Below are 17,394 nucleotides of genomic sequence, written 5' to 3'. Positions count from 1 at the left end.
TCCTAATATGTCAACCATCCAGAACATGAGGTGAGTACCAGGCTTAGAGGTTACTGCAATCTGAACCCAAAAGCAGGGCAGAGGAAGCCCAGGATTGCTACATGGAGTGATGATTTCAGCTCCTATGTCTCTCCCCATCATAATATGATATGGTGACTGCAATTCTGACCGCATCAGAATTACTTGGAAGGCTTATTAAAACACAGACTGCTATAGCATGGGGCTCAGTAATGTTCGTTTCCAATACATTCTCATGTAATGTTGATGCCACTGGTTCTGGGACCACACTAGAACCACTGCCTTGACCTGTTGCTACATAATCCCACTTGTCTTTTATAGAGTAGTCAAGAAGGCAGGTGTTTCCCAGTGCCTGTTTTCATGATTCTCAAACCTGGGAGTGAGGAAGAAGAAATAACATCTTTCCCAAGAGGCTCTCAGAACCTTCCTTCTGAGATAGAAAGGGATAGGAAAGCTTTTACAAACTACACAGACGTCTTAGAACACCACCTCCTCACTCTGAGGGAAAATCACCGAATCTATTGCCCTGTGGGGTCACCGGCAGTCATAGGAGTGGACCACATCCTTCCAGCATATTGTAGGAGAAAAAGATTGAAAACAACTTGTTGATCATTCCTATTGTCTTCTTTCCCCCAAGCATTTCCATTCCGGTAAATCATTTGACTTTACCATGAAGAACCAGCTTGTCTAAGTGAAACACCCAGTTCAGAGCTTTCTGAATCTGACAGGGACTCAGCATATCCATTCTACCATCATCCTTCTCCATGTCAGGAGAATGAATAGACCAGAGTAGCCATTTATTACCTCACAACATCTATTATATGCCTTATGCTAAGTGCTTGACATGCCTATTTCATTTAATCCTACAACAGCACTATAAATATATTAGGTGATATTATTATCGTCCCTATTTTCCAGTCTCAAACAGCTGAAGAAACCTGCCCAAGGAGCCAGGATTCAAAGGCAAATCCAGCTGCCCCCACAGTAAACTAATTCTGTTCTGCTCCTGGGACTAAGCTGTATCCAAGGAGTAGAAGTTATAGGAGCGACAATATAAACTCCATCAAAGGCAGAATTTCCTGACCACCAGTGCTCTCAAATTATGAAATGGACCACTCGCAAACACCCGTTTCATCTCTGACGGTGTCAGCAAGGACTGTCTGCAGAGGATCACACGGAGAGGGCTCCTGCCAGGGGCTTCCCTGGTTCCTTCCTTTAAGGTCCAGTGAAGGAGTGGAATTGCTCTGTTTCAAAAAGCAACACTAGACCAGGAAATGGGTGGGAACTGGAAGGAATCAGAATTTGAGTCAGTATGTGGAAGGTCCGTATGTCAGTACATTACTACCTTTTTAATATAGTGAGGGCCTCATTGCAGGAAGTTTTCAGACATTGGATAATGACTGCGTTGGAACACTATCAAGAAGATTCAGAGACCATGTGTTGGTCTCACAATCCAGCACGGAGTGTCTGATTTTTTTCTCTTGGACAGAAATTAAGTTCTCTTGCATAGATTACATCATGCCTTTTAACGCTGGCCTCAGATCGAATTCACAGTTGCTGAAAAATAACAGTAACTGACATCACAGACACATATTGTGCACTGGGCTTTGTACACATTGTCTCCAATAAGCCCATAAAAACCTCATAAAGTAGGAACTACCATCTGCATTTTATGCTATTAAGTAATTTGTCCAAAGGTCACATAGCAAGTAAGTAGAACTTGCGTTCAAACTCAGGTCTGTCTTACTCCAAAGACCATGAATTTAGCCACCATACATTACTCTACCATGTTCTCTACCACTCAAATCCTTCTGATTAGGGACTCTGACTCTCCTGCCAAAAATCAAGCCAAATGTTTAGCATTACACAAGTTTGTAAGGCACCCTTATAAGAAAACTCTTTTTGGAGAGTCTAATATCTGAGTTAGGAGGTGAATTGCAAAAAGCATTTGATAAACTCGAAACATCACCATCTTAAAGGAAGCTCCAAATTCCTTCATTCAGGTATAAACAGATAATTGTATACAAATCTGTATCAAGAGTCACACTCTGCAATAGGTGAGTCCCAGAGGAGGAAAAACTCACATGCCCAAAAATGTTACCTGGGTTGTTCATAGTATCAAAAGATTGTGAACAACTTAAATGTCCTACAAAGAGGCAATATCGAAGTAGACTATGATATCATTGAGCCACTTAATGGAGTATTACACAGCCATTGAAATGGAAGTAAACACAGAATGCAAAATTGTTTCTGTGCTATCATGACAATAAAATATATTACAAAAATACTAGTTATGTAAAAACTTGAAGGAAAAATGGACTTTCTAACGAATAACGAGTAGTATAATCGGTGGGTTTTGTTTCTTTTCATTCCCATGGAGTTCAAGTAATGCTGTAGTAATAATACAATATAGAAATATTAAAATTATTTTTAAAAATCTGTCCACCTATTTATTTCCAAGTCATAGGTTGAAATTTCCAGGTGCTGGATACTGTACCGGACTTCGTGACTGCTTCCTTAAGATCCTCTCCTAGTTAATACCATGATTTTATTTGTGATGATATCACACCTCTGTGGATCATCTCACATATGTGGCTAGAAGCTGAATTCAACCCCGGCTCTAGGATTTGGACGGGAAGCTTAGGCCTAAATTCATTCACAAATGTCCCTCCCTTGGTGCCATTGCACCTTGAGGGATGACCATGTAACCCATCTCAGACCAAGGAGTCATGAAGAGAGAGTTCTGGAATCTTTTAGGACTTTCTCTCTCATAGTAGATATGAATGAGAAAGCCCCAGAGGATTCAGCCCCACGATGAAACTGATCGCACAGCTGGATGTCACTGGATGGATCATCCCCGATGATTTGCCCTCCTTTGGACTTCCATTATCTAGACCATAAATCCCATATGGGTTAAGCCAGTTTTCACTGCATTTTATTTCGTTGCAACATGGTCCTTACTTATGGGAAAACCATGACATTTTCAAAGAGATCGCATTATTCTTGAGGAAAATAGAGCTAGAAAATCTTCTGCTACTGTTCGAATGTCTCTAGAGGGCAGTCGATGACTTTAGCATATTTGTGCCAAAGTCTACATTCATTAAAGTACATTATTACCCTATATTAGAGGGGGCTTGCTGACCAAGTCAACTGATGTTGATATTCTAGGAACATACCTACCATTAATTCCTCAAGGCTCTCCAAGCTTTATTTCTGGGTAAATCTAGGTCTCTAGAATACCATAAAAATTTACACACACACACACGTGCATATGTATGTTTATAAGCACTTATAAATGTATATATATGCATTTACACATACATACATATACAAATATGTATATATGTATGTATAGTGTGTGTGTGTGTATATATATATATATATCCCTACTCTTAAAAATGCTTTAAGAATGAGGATTTAATATGGATATTGATGGAGGCAGATATAAAACACAGTCAAAAGAGAAGTAGCCTCAGTCTTGAATATTGCTTTTATCCCTTATGATACTCCATGACTCATATAAAATTCAACAAAGCCAACTCCCCCCAGAGCTAGGGTTGTGCACTGGGCTTTGCACACATTGTCTCCAATAAGCCCATAAAAACCTCAGGATTTGGACATTATTAATTTGTGTGTTTTTTCTTAGTCACCAGTGAGAACTGTGCACTGTTTATGTTTCTTCTTGCTTTGGCTGCCAGGAACCTCAGTCTTTGTTCTTATTTGCTGTACTTTTGTATACCTTAGATTTTCTGGTACAAGTTATCTTCCTCCCCTGTCTTTTCCCACTTTTTTGCTAAGTCTTTTTATTATAGTTCTAATGGGCTATATTTTATTGTGTCTGTGATTTTAATGTAAGCTGGCTTAGGTCCCTTTTAGACATAGGTGGGGCATAAATATATTATTATTAAAGATGTATGGCAGTAATAATTATTATTAATCATCATCATCATGAGCTTGGATAATAACTTGATTTTATCCATTCCAATGTTTATAGTAGAGACTGAATATTCTTGTCCTCTCTTTTGACCTGTTGGAAGACCTTCCCAGCTCAGAGCAGGAACGAGAAGTCCGCACTTACTTTGTGTGCCTACTTTCCTGGGTGATTGCCATACAGGCCTCATACGCTACTGAGCTCCTTTCTTGTTCTATGTGATGGGACTTAGCTGTCATTTTCTAACAGCACTCTCCTTGGGCAGGAGAGTGTCAATTGACAAAGAACCTTGAAGAGCTTGGATGTTCTGCCAGCAAGTGTGTAATTATAATTCCTTTATGTATCTATACCACTTCTTTATTGGAAACTCTGTGCCTTCAAGTTTTTGAAACTCAGAAGACAATTGCTCCTTCCTAAGCTGGATAGCTGTGAGGAAAAGTATGGAGGATGTTTCTCCGGAAATCTGGAGGTCTCTTCCCTCTACCCCCAAACCCAGCCCTGACAGTCATTATATGGACAGAACTCCCACTGTTCCATCAATCTTCCACTTGTTGAAGAGTTGGAAGTTCCTTGGGCTTTATTGATTTTATAAATTTACCCTGTGGCTACTCTGAAGGCCTCTTCCTAGTCCCTCTTATCACCTGGTTTGCTGAGAAGCTCTCTGAAACATCTCTCTACCTATTTCTTAGTTCACTGGATCCAGTTTGGCTTTGGTCCTATAATCTGGGAGGGAGGGAAGTTTTATGGTTACTCTTACAAGATGATTCTTCTTCCTTGTGAAATAAAATATAATGCCTTGAAACTGTCACTTCTTATGCCTCCCCAACAGCCTCTGATAATAGTTTCATAATAACTTAGCAAAACACCTTAATATGCACTCCTGGTGGAAAAGAATCAGGTCTCATCAGCCTCCCTGATGATTTTGTGTCAGGGAAGTTATAAGTGCCTTGGTTTCTCTGGGTTCCCATTAATTGTTGCCACTCCGATGTCAAACTATGGACAAGAATTCTTCTCCCCCTATTTGTCATAGACTACTAGTCATTTCCCTCCCCTTCTTATATGATCATGTAATTTTATGCAGAGGCACATGGCTGCCCAACTAATTACCACATTACCCAGCCTCCCTTGCAGCTAGTTATCGTGACTATTTGAACAAGTTCTGGTCAATGGAGTGTGAGTGGAGTGGTATGCTTCCACTTACAACTTCTGGATCCTATCATTAAAAGGAAGGAATATTCTTTCCCTTTCTACTTTCCTACTTCCTGAGAGCTGTAATAGGGACGTAAGAGCAGGAGCTGAAGCATGGGTAGAAGTCGCATGTTGAGAATGACAACACAAAGAGGTAGAAGCCAGTCTAGGCCCCACATGACTGTGGAGCCCCATATTAGTCCAGGGCTTCAAAACGCCTGGCACGGAGCCCAACCTGGGGCTCAATCTCATGACCCGAAGATCATGACCTGAGCTGAAATCACGAGTCAGACACTTAACTGACTGAGCCACCCACATGCCCCTGTATACGGCTTCTTATACAACTCAGATTGTTATGAGAGAGAGAAATAAATTATCTTATTTAAGCACTGTTACTACAGCTAAAACGATATCCTAACGGAAGCATTTCATGTGATTACATCCATATTAGATGGGTACTTTGGAAAAGGAATTTTTCTAGGAATTAGGGAAAAAGAGCTGAAGTCAACAAACTGACAACACAAAATTTCTATGTTAAGAAAAGTCAAATATAGGGGCGCCTGGGTGGCACAGCGGTTAAGCGTCTGCCTTCGGCTCAGGGCGTGATCCCGGCGTTATGGGATCAAGCCCCACATTAGGCTCCTCCGCTATGAGCCTGCTTCTTCCTCTCCCACTCCCCCTGCTTGTGTTCCCTCTCTCGCTGGCTGTCTCTATCTCTGTTGAATAAATACAAAAAATCTTTAAAAAAAAGAAAAAAAAAGTCAAATATAATCACAGATCTCTCAGTTAAAACCATTTACTGAATATACGAAACCCTTTTTCCTTTGCTTAGTACAAGTTCCCTATTAAGAAATCCTCTTGTTGCTGCTGTCCTTCTTGGGCAATTCCTTCTTCCACCCACACATTCTAATTCATGCTATTAGGTCATTTAAAATTGAATTCCAAATGCCTCATGTTTCTTAAGATGGAAAGTAGGCAGAAGAAAATTGCAACTTAGAAATGAGGGAAGGGTTAAATCCTCAGAGCATTCACTAGAGGATTATAAACCCAATGCATTTCACTAAAATTCAAACATATTTATATGTGCCCAGAAAATGGCTGAAAGGATATACACCAAACAATGAATAGTGTTTAATAATAGTGGCCTTTAACATTTTCCATAATATTTTACTTTTTTTTTTAACAAGAACTATGTATTAGTTAAACTTTTGATAAGGATATTCCCATGGTTTGGGGGGAAGGGTAGAATTCTTTTGTAATGAAACGAAGAGAAACACTGCTCTATATTTTCCTTTCATACTGGCCCTTCCAAACTCTGACTCTGGCAAAGCTCTTGCATATTCATAGCCTGAGGCCTTAGTTGGCACTTATTCCCAGCCCTGCCTTCTCCAGGGTGAGAGCCAATAATGTTAAAATAAAACAAAACAAAAAACACAAGCAAATGGCAATGACTTTGGGTCTCCTCAGACTTGAATGGTTGCCTGCTTCTGAGACCCACAAGAGTTCCGGTCTCTCTGAACATTTTGTCCTTCGACATCTTGCCACCATCCTGGAGCAAGCCCCCCCCCCCGCCCCCGCCCCGGCCAGCATCCAGAGCGCGGCAGCTCACTCTTAAAAATTATTAGGAACTCCAAAAAGGTTTTATTTGGGTTATAGCTAACAATAATTACCTTATAGAAATTAAAAGTGAGGAAAAATTTAGATATTTATAATAATGATTCATTTAAAAATAATGATAACAAACCCCATATACATAAACAAACAACATATTTTTATGAAAAACAACTATTTCCTAAAACAATAAATAAATTCAGTGAGAAAATGGGATCGTTTAACATTTTTGCAAGCCTGTTTAATGTCCAGCTTGAAAGAAGATTGCTGGATTCTCGTATCTGCTTCAGAATTCAGTCTGCTGCTATATGCAGTTTTGGTTGAAGTATCTGAAGAAAACATGACCTCTCACAAATATGACGGTAAGGGAAAGGGTCTCGGGAAGCCCCATACTGAGCACACCTTGGAGAACACTGCCCTTTGCCTTGTATCTGTGACTAAAACCTCCACACAGGCCTAATGATCTGCCTCAACTTAAAATCCTAGGTTTACTGCAGTCACCACCTAATAGCATAAAGAGATAGTTATCAGTATTATTATAACCCCTTACCTGAGTCCCATGTTCCATAGTTTTCAAATGCAATGTTCTCCCATGCAATGTCTCTCAGTAGCTTATCAGGTATGGTCTGACCTTGCCCGTGAGCAGTTTTCCTAATGTTAAACGTCACAATTCAATCAAGTAAATTTTAAAGATCTAATTGGTTTTATTAGTTAAACCACGAATCAGGCAGCATCCCATCTAGCAAGTAGAGGCGAGCTCCAAAGGGCTACAGAAAAGGAAAGGTTTTTAAAGGTACAGAGGGAGTGGAAAAAAGGAAATTATCAGCAAAGAAGCCACTGTTTTTGGCAAGGTAGCCCTTCTATGGGGAATGGAAGGAGTCTATCCATAAATATCCTAGTGCCGGCCAAGAAATTCCCATGTTGACTGATTAAAGGTTACATTTTTGGGGGGTTGAAACTGCAATTAGCTTAGGTATTAAGTCTGGATTTACTGACATGGGACCTTAACCTAAGTGACACCGTTTGGGCCTGTGGTTTTATTTTTAACACGATGAATCATGAAATTCAACTTTATATGATCTGCTCAGGGCCATTTAGCTGGCAAGAGGCAGAGTCAATACTCAGACTCTTTATGAATGCTAACTACATGTTCTTTCTCTGGCTACTCACACCAGCAGAGCCCCAGACTGATCTCATCTACAAAAATTTAGAATATCTGGATTTTATCAGCTACTGCTGCCTGCTCTCCTGTACTTTATCAAAGCATAGTTATAGGTAAAAATTCCTTCCCTGATTCCAAGAACTGGCATTTAAATGTACTATAGTATTCCTAGAGACCAATGACAGCCCCACATGGGGGAAAACTACATGACAGGTTGTCACCTAGCATTGGACAACAGGATATGTCCAGGCTCACCCATCTTGTAACAGTGATCCAGGCCCTCATAATTCTGGGGCACCAGGGAATTCCGCTACAGCAAATATAGGCCAAAGTCTGCTGGTGGGACCCAAATCCCTATTATTTAGGTTGAGCTGACTCAGATGACCTCACTCTAGTACTAGAAGGACTTTGTAATTCACTGTGTCTGGATGGGCCACGGGTAGCTGAGTATGCTAAGAAAAGCATGAAATCATGATCCCATGGCCGGTCTTGATCCCTGGCAACTGCTTCTAGAGGCCCTAGTCTTTCTGATCTCAATAAGCATTATTCTGATGCTTTCTCAGATCTCAGGCTTCCAGTGGGTTAAACTTTACATTTCAATATTTTCCTAATTTATACCTTGATGTGGAATGAAAACTGATATTTATTGAAAGCCCACTATATGCCAGGCACTGTACTATTTGTACTTACTTATTTTCCACCAATCTCACAAAGGCAGTCATTATCATCATTCAATATATAAGGAAATCAGGACTTCCAGAGGTTTGAGTATCTTGATCTAGCTTGCAAAAGGCGATGGCTAGTAACTGGTTGCACCATCATTTGAACCATGTCATCTAATTCCAGGTCCCATGCTCTATCACCATTGCACCTTCACTAATGTCATGGTTCTATGTGACCAATTATCTTCTGCCATCATTACAGTCACATAGGGTATAGGAGCTCACCCGCAGACATTTTCTGAACCTCCAAATTTCTGTTCCTTTCCTTGTCAATTCTAGGAATGCTTGGTCAAGAAAGACATCTTCTATGGAGGTTCCTCAAATAATTAAAAACAGAATTACCATATGAACCAGCAATTTCATTTCTGGGTATTTATCTAAAGAAAATGATATCACTATCTCAAAAAAGGTATCTGCACCCCTATGTTCATTGCAGCATTATTTACAATAGCCAAGACATGAAAACAACCTAAGTGTCTGTTGACAAATGAATGGATAAAAAAAAAAAATGTGGTACATACCTACGAGGAATATTATTCATCCACCAAAAAAGGAAATGCTGCTATTTGCAACAACATGGATGGACATTAAGGACTTTATACTAAGTGAAATAAGTCAAAGACAGATACTGTATGTCACGTATATGTGGAATCTAAAGCAAAAACAAAACCCATCAAACTCATAGATACAGAGAACATATTGGTAGTTGCCAGACATAAAGGTGTGAGGGGAGGTGTGAAATTGGTGAGGTCAAAAGGTACAAAATTCCAATTTTAAGATAAACCAGTCCAGCATGGTGATGTCGTGTACAGCATGGTGACTACAGTTAACAATATTGTATTGTATATTTGAAGGTTGCTGAGAGACTAAATCTTAAAAATTCTCATCACAAGAAAAAATAGTAACTACGTATAGTGACGAATGTTAACTAAACTAATTGTGATCATTTCCCAATATATACATATATTAAATCATTATGTTTTATACCTAAAATGAATACAATGTTGTATACTAGTTATACCTCAATAAAGAAAAAAAGAAAGACATCTTCCTAGCCTCCAAATTTACTTCAGCCTCTCCTATTAATATAAGATTCCACCAATCTACGGACAGAACCTTGACATCCATTCAAAAAAGGCAAAGTGAAAAGAGGTAGGCATTTCCTTACAACCAGTGATGAACAAAGAGCATCCAGTTGACATTTGTTGGTGTGTAGACACAAGTCCCCAAAGGCTGAGGGTCTCTGCCCTCCTCCCCAACTGCATGGTGACCAGATCCAGCCTTGTCCTGTCTCAGAACCGCTCCTAAACAGGGCCAGTCCCAGGTGCACCTTTGAGATAATAATACTGTCTCCTAAAACAAACAACCATTGTTTCCACACAAAGACCTTCAATGTTTCCTCTATCAACAAAAGGCTACAGCAATCCTGCCAAGAAGACAAAGAGCTGGAAGGCCTTTCATAACTATCATGATGGTGGGAGGGGAGGAGTGGAGGCAGGAAGATCATTCTCCAGCGCTTTCTATGCGGAGGAATAGGACCAACTCCACCCATCAGGGACCAGTCTGAATTACTGATCATTCCTGGACTATTCATAATGACAATAAAAACGGCTTACTAATCTGTGAAATGGAAATAATATCTATCCCTTACAGGACTGCTGTCAGGATCAAATGAGATAATAGGTATACAAGCTCTTTGTAAGGTTGAAAAGGCTGCCCAACTGATATGGTTAATGTGGGAAGATAGATGGCTCACCCACATTGCCTGCATAAGAACGATAGCTCTATTTTAGCTGATGAAACTCCAAATAGCTCTGGTATCTAGCTCCACCCAGATCCTAGAATAAAGCATAAGGGAGAAGAAATGTGGTCAGTATGGCTGACCACTATAGTCTATGAGCCTGTTAGGCTATTTTTCCTACCCCCAGGAACCCAAATCCTGGAAATGAGCCCCCTGGTGGTTGGTCCCTCACCTAGGGTTTAATGCTCCAAGCCTCACCCCCATCCCCTCCCTTGTCCCTCTTAAAACAGTTTAAGCAATTTACACAAAAGTAGATTTACATAATAAATTAAAGCATGAGAAAATTATCCATCCTCACTGGTGATCAAAGACAAATTAAGGCAAATTGTACCATTTTATGCCTACTTAATAATAAAAACTAAAAATGAGAATATCCAATGTTGGTGAGACTGTGACAAAATTGGTATGATCTTAGAGTACTAGTGGCATAATAAATTTGTATGGTCCCCTACAAAGGCAAAATGACAACACATAAGCAAATACGAAGAAGGTATTCCTATCTTTTGTTCTAGCATCTCCCTTCCTGGAAATTCCCGAGGAAATACTTTAACAGAAATGGCTAGCAAGTATAGCTAAATATATTTACCTACAGTTGGCAAATATTTAAATAACAAGAGAAATGCTTTAGTTAATTGTGATGTGACTGTAGTCATTAAAATGAAAATATAAAACCTACTTACAAACATGAGGAAATATTTCAGATATAATTTGTAAGTGAAAGGGAACCATATGAGGGGCGCCTGGATTGGTTGAGTTGGTTAAGCCGCTGCCTTTGGCTCAGGTCCTGAGCAGCTCCCTGCTCAGCAGGGGAGTCTGCTTCTGCCCCTCCCTCCCTGCTCAGCCTCTCTCACTCTCTCTCTGAAATGAATAGGTAAAATCTTAAGAAGAAAGAAGGAAAGAAAGAAAGAAAGAAAGAAAGAAAGAAAGAAAGAAAGAAAGAAAGAAAGAAAGAAAGAAAAAGAAAGAGAGAAAGAGAACCATATGATACAAATAGGTAAAATATATAAATATATGGATAAGGGCTGATAATAAGTGACGATATCTTTGGTGTTGTGGTGGTAAATTGTAGGTGAATTATATTTCAAAATGTTCTTTAATGTTTTTATATCATTAAAAAAATACAGCAATAAAAAGAAAAAAGTAATCAGCCAGTAGAATTCAAAATTATGCTTTTACTAAGGTAGGACACGTAGTTATCCTTGCTAAGATGTTGACAGGTGTTAATAGATTAATGTGTAACACATTTGGTGCAGAGAGGCTGTAGAAGACTCTAGTTAAAAGCCTCAAAAATTGAGTTAGGAATTGGATTCCTGCTTCTGCCACTTACTTGCTGTGTGGCCTTGGGCAAGCTATTTGACATATCCAAAACTTCCCTGATTTACAAAATGGAAGTGATAACAGAACCAGTATCCTAGAATCACTGTGCAAAGTCAATAAGATAAGGTACACAGTGTAGTGCTTTTATTCAATAAAAGGTTGGTGTGTGTGCTGTTAATAACAATGATAATGGTGGTGGTTGTAGTGATTAACTGAGGTCTTCCAGAGAAAATGCCTTAACTTACATCATGCTGTTCAAATTATATTATCCCTATATGTGAAGCCAACTACAAACCAGATAGACCTTGCTTTTTAGAGCAGTTTTAGGTTCAAAGCAGAATTGAATGGAAGGTATAGAGATTTCCCGTATACCCTTGCCTCTACGTAGGGACAGCCTTCCCCATATTCAAAATTCCCCACCAGAGTGGCACGTTTACTATAATCGATGAGCCTACATTGACACATTAATAAGTCCATACTTTACATTAGGTGTTGTACATTATATGGGCTTGGACAAATGTATAATGACTTGTATCTACCATAATATTGTCATATAGAGTTGTTTCACTGTCTTAAAAATTCTCTGCACGCCACCTATTCATCTCCCTCCCCTTGCAGATCCATGGCAGCCACTGATCCTTTTAGTATCTCCATAGTTTTGCCTTTCTCAAAGTGTCATACAGTAAGAATCATATAATATGTATCCCTTTCAGATTTGCTTCTTTCTTGAAAGGTATTTTTTATAACCAGTCTGGAGCACCAAGTAAGTATTTTGAAATTCCACTAGGTAACACTAAGATAATTACTATCAGTGATTGTGTTAGATTATTTATATATGTAATTTCCATAAGTATTATTCTCTTTGTTCTACCAACAAGGAAGTGCCCAAAGTCACAAAACCAGTAAGTGGCAGAACTGGTATTTGAATCCAGTTAGTCTAACTCCAATGTTTATATCTTTCCATTATGCCACAGTGTTTACCCTAATGCCAAATATGGGTCCTAGAGCATCTGAACCCAGTCATAGGAACTGACAGGGAAAAGCACACGATAAAGTTGCATCTCCAACTACATGTCATTGAAGGTCTTAGAAGACAGCATCCTGATAGAACAATACAACAGCCACCATATTTTGTGTCAGATTTTATGGCTAGGACTTGCATTCCTATCATTAGGCAGGAGAGCTTAGCACAGACTAGCAAAATTACAAGGATCTAGTTCAATGTTTCTTAACCTTTTTTGGCATTATCCCTCAACTCAGGGGCGTCTTTAGACATTTTCTTCCTAATCACCCCTCACCCCAATTAAATTTTAATAGCACATAAATACTACATTTGTTTATGTACTGTGGCCTTTTCTGGGGCCAAAAACTTTTGCAATATCTAAGTTGGGTTTTTTTCTTTTTCTTTCTTTCTTTTTTTTTTTTTTTTTTTTTTTTTTTGCCCTCCAAGAAACTGTTTCTACCCCCTAGGGGGTATATAGTCCCCACTGAGAATATATAGTCTAGTTGCAGATGGTCAGAGCTCAGGGAGGCTGACAGGGAGCTGAGATGCCAGGGAGGTGAGGTCAGGACCTTGGAGAGTGCCAAAATAGCCCTACTGAGACCATGTCCAAGGCTCACTATTGCCTCTAGTTTTGCCTGAAAGAAGAAAGAGGCTTGGGAGAGGATGGGGGCTAGGAAGCTCTTAACAGTACTCTTTTACTACATGTCAGAAGCGTCAAAATGTAAAGGACTTCAGAACCTTAGGCACATGCTGTTCTCCCTTCCCAGGAACTTCCCTTCTTTTCATCTTCCTTTCAAGGAGCTAAATCCTCCTCATCTTTCAGCTTCTGGTTCAGATATCATTTCCTCTGCTGTCCTCACAAATTCCCCAAATCTAAATATAACTGAATTGCATCACAGAACTCTGTACTGGTCATATGCCCACGGAGTATTTTGTCCAGCACTGAGCATCATATAGGGAGGCCCATCATATAGGGAGGGCATCAGGTCAGGCGACCAGGGTGGTGACATTATGAAATATTTTTTACCATATGCCTATTTATTTACTGGTATTAGTTGCTCTTTACTGGGGTAATGACTTCATGAGTATTATCTCATGTGAACCTCATATAATCCTATGGGATTGGATAGGTATGAATTAGGAAACTGAAACTCACAGAAATTATGCAACTTGCTCAAGTTTCCTCAACTGGTGAATGGTAGAGCCTGGTGTTTGTACCCAAGTCTGTGTAAATTCGGACCCTATACCTTCAATCGATAATTTTTTGACTCTAACCTTCCATGGTGCACTTGTTCTATCCTTTCACTTGGTCCTTGAAACTTAGACACCAAAGCTTTCCAGTTTGTGTCTGTAGCTAGAACTTCAAACAAGCTTCCTTCAGTGCCTGTGGCATGGTGGCCTCTCACATGGAAGAATCTCAGCTGCATTGACCACGACTACACTACTTGCATCTTTAGCCCTTTGATTGGGTATCTGAGCTCTAAGGCCTGCTGAAATCTTTCTCCTTCTGCCTTTAAAGAAATGGAGATCAGACCTAGCATAATAACCACATGAAACCCAGCAAAATATTTTTCGTTCTAAACCGAAAGGAACTGTTTTCTACTTTTTCAGAAGGGTAAAAACTTCCACTCGCCAACGGAACATGGTGGTTGCTGGGTTGGTGTCAGGAACGTGAACTTAAAAACCATGTTATTTCCCTTGTAACAAAGTAACTTTAACAGCTTTCTCACCATCTGCCTTCTTCTCCTGACCTCAGGGACAAGTTCTTTTTAATCGAAATATCTTAAGCTGAAAAGGTAATCAGTCCGAGGACACAGCCTGCTCCCACAGACAGAGGCTGTCTCCACAGGCATTGCTGCAGAAGCGTGTACACAGACGTACATACAGACACTTCTCACAGTCAGATGTACACAGAGACAGATGTTACTCACAAAGACAGATGTCCACCAGGAACACGATGTATACTAACAGCTCCCGCAGGGTGGTCTTGACGTAAAGCTCCCGGTTCTCAGCTGTGTTCTCAGTCAGAGTTGTTCCCCAAAGTCCTAAGGGACATTGGAGAGATGCCTAGGATTGCCACCAGCAGGGTTGCTCCCAGGTGCCTGACCCACCAGTCCCTGGATTTTACTCCCATTTCTACCTCGGCCCTTTGCTCACCCATCACCTTGTATGTTGGCTGACTCTGGCTACTCTAACCACACTCAAGCCTGCCCTCCTTCATCAAACACCCTGAGGTAGACCATGGAAAAGACTTTGGGTAGCCGAGGATGAAGACATGGAAAGGAGGTCCTTGTTTCAGGTGGAGCAGTCTGGGGGATCATCACAAACCTGTCCTCCCTCAAGCTAACTCCCTCCATACCCTTCTGGGCCCCCAGAGATAACTGTACCAGGTTCTCCTTCTAAGAGACCACTACACTGGCCTCTGTGTTCTGGGGCCTTTAGCTCTAACAGACAATTCATAAAGCCCAAAGAGACTGAGATCCCACCTCTTCTTCAGGTCACATCTGCCCCCCAAAAGCTTTTGGGACTCCTTTCCTAACTCCAGTATCCCAGGAGAACCTTCCTCCCACCAGGTACCTCTGATGCCACGACAGATCTGGAAGCAGCAGCTGGATACCAGGGTCCTGTATGCCTTCTCCCGGGGTCCATCTTCAGGCTTTTTGGGTTGGGGCTGGGGGGGCGCTGCCCTGGATATGGTGCAGACCTTCAGTGTCCCATGTGGGGAGGGGGGACCACTGTAGGCAGGGTTGTCCCAGGCTCCACTCCCCATCTTTTGGAGCTCTTGCCCCTCGGGACTTTCCACAGCATTCATGGGGGTAATGAGGTAGGGGGCCTGGGTACCTCAGGTACCCACTGTCACCTGAAGAAAGAGGGAGCAAAGACACAACCCAGTCTAGCCAGCAGAAGGCAAAGGAGCAGGAGAGCAGCTGGTGTCAGGAAGCCTCTGCTTCCTGCCTTTTGTAGAGGGAATCTGTACCGGCTGGGGGGAGGAGGCAGGTGGGAGGGAGTGGGGAATGGTTATCAGTTGCTTCAGAGGCTCTTTCTCTCTTCCTCTAGCTTCAGGAAAGGGGGTGGAAGGGAGCTGGAAGGCAGGGGTTTGGCAGGAGAGAGAGAAGACTGGGAGGGGGATGTGGAGACTGGGGTGGAAGGAAGGAGGGGTGAGCGAGGCCAGTGCTGGGGGGAGAGGAGGGCTGCTTACAGAAGGGGCCTGGTAGACAGGTGGTCCCAGTCAGACAGGAGAGGAGATGAAAGCACCGTGGGAGGAGCTGGCAGACTCCACTTCAGGTCTGGGCTAATTTTCACTAAAAGCTCCTGAAAGGGCCGACATGGATTGGGCTGCAGACCAAGGGCAGGGACAGGAGACCAGAAAGTGCTGCCTCTCTTCCAGGCTCATTCAATGGCATCTGAGTCTCCTTTAATGTCTCACCTTGAGTTGTCCCACGGTGGGGTGGAGAAGGGCAGCTACCCTCCCTCACTCCACCCCTATAGCTGGGCGAAAAGCTAGTGGCAGGAGGAGCCTGTGTTTTGGACACTTAAGGGTCAGGGTCTTGGACTGCCATTGAGATGGGGGGCAGAGAGGGGGACACTACAGAGTTCCAGATTGTCTGTAGCCTTCTGAGGTCTGCCCTCATATGACGTATGAGGGAACTACACTGACAGAAGGGTATTCCTTAAGAGTGGGGGCTTAGCCTAGGGAAGAGCCTAAACCCTGATTGGGAGATTGCATCAGACAGCAAAGGGCAAGAACAGTGTGACTTGGGACTCTTTAAGAGGAGTGGATGTCTGGACCCAGTTCAGCTGACCACTTTATCTTATGGCTCTTAGTACTAACCTGAGGGCTATTAAGCACGAGCACAAAATGGAACTATGAGAGGTATCAGAGCCGATCTGCTTTCTTTTCAATCTCAGGTGTCTGTGCCCCCAGCACACCCCTGCCTAGGCCCCGCTCCAGCCTCTGATCACTTGCCCTGGCTCCCCTACAAGCATGTTCTATGGCCCAGAATGGTACTGACCCCACAGGTGCAGGGGGTTTCCTCCTCCTTGATGGCCGGAGTGGGGGCTGCCCTCTCTCCAGCTGCTGGTTCCCCATCTGGGCCATTCTATTGCTCCACTTGACCGAAGCCCACCTTCCCCCTCAGTCAAACACCAGCCTAGTGGAAGTCACCAGTCCTGAGTGTTCCCATAAAGAGATCCTGATCCCAGACCACCCAAGGCTGGCCTCGGGTCCTTGATAAACAGGTGCTCTCCAACACCCAAGAAAGGGTTGGAAAAGCAGCAGCTCTCTCACCCTGGCTCTGCAGCATGGCTGTTCTGCCCCAGTCCCAGACACGGTGAGGGAATGAACTCTGTCTGGGCTGGAGTCAAGGCCTCTCTGTGAGATTCCCTAGAGGGAAGAGCTTCATCTCTATATTTTAGCAGCTAATGAGACATATTCCAAGGTGCTTGTTTTCTTTGGGAAGACAAAAGACCATTTTGTGTGAAATCAGCTGACAGTGAAGGAATAGGAGCTGCTGCCTCTCACTCACAAGCTTTTCAAACAATTTCAAAAGGACCTCTGGCTTGCAAAACGGAGCATTAGGACAGGGGTAATGAACAGGAAGCTAGCAGTATAGTTCAAAGAAGCAGGGAGAGGAACCGGAG

At 42.0% G+C, this 17,394-nt stretch overlaps 1 protein-coding gene across 2 annotated transcripts in view; it reads right to left on the bottom strand.

Moving 5' to 3' along the window:
* PKD2L1 (polycystin 2 like 1, transient receptor potential cation channel) overlaps positions 1–16,894 on the bottom strand; it is a 31,379-nt gene extending 14,485 nt beyond the window's left edge. Inside the window, exons 1-2 of one of the 2 annotated variants that reach the window (XM_008706041.2) lie at positions 15,331–16,894; positions 14,685–14,798 (exon numbers count right to left, since the gene is read on the bottom strand). In XM_008706041.2, the coding sequence (XP_008704263.1) occupies positions 14,685–14,798; positions 15,331–15,565 (349 nt within the window). In that variant the 5' untranslated portion in view covers positions 15,566–16,894. Of the gene's footprint in view, positions 1–14,684; positions 14,821–15,330 lie in introns of both variants that reach the window. The other variant, XM_040624776.1, reaches the window with a different exon arrangement.
* Between the last annotated feature and the right edge of the window lie 500 nt (positions 16,895–17,394).

This window comes from Ursus maritimus, unplaced genomic scaffold (assembly GCF_017311325.1).
Source record: "Ursus maritimus isolate PB19 unplaced genomic scaffold, ASM1731132v1 scaffold_7, whole genome shotgun sequence".
Taxonomy (NCBI): Eukaryota; Metazoa; Chordata; class Mammalia; order Carnivora; family Ursidae; genus Ursus; species Ursus maritimus.
This window is presented reverse-complemented; position numbering and strand designations above follow the sequence as displayed.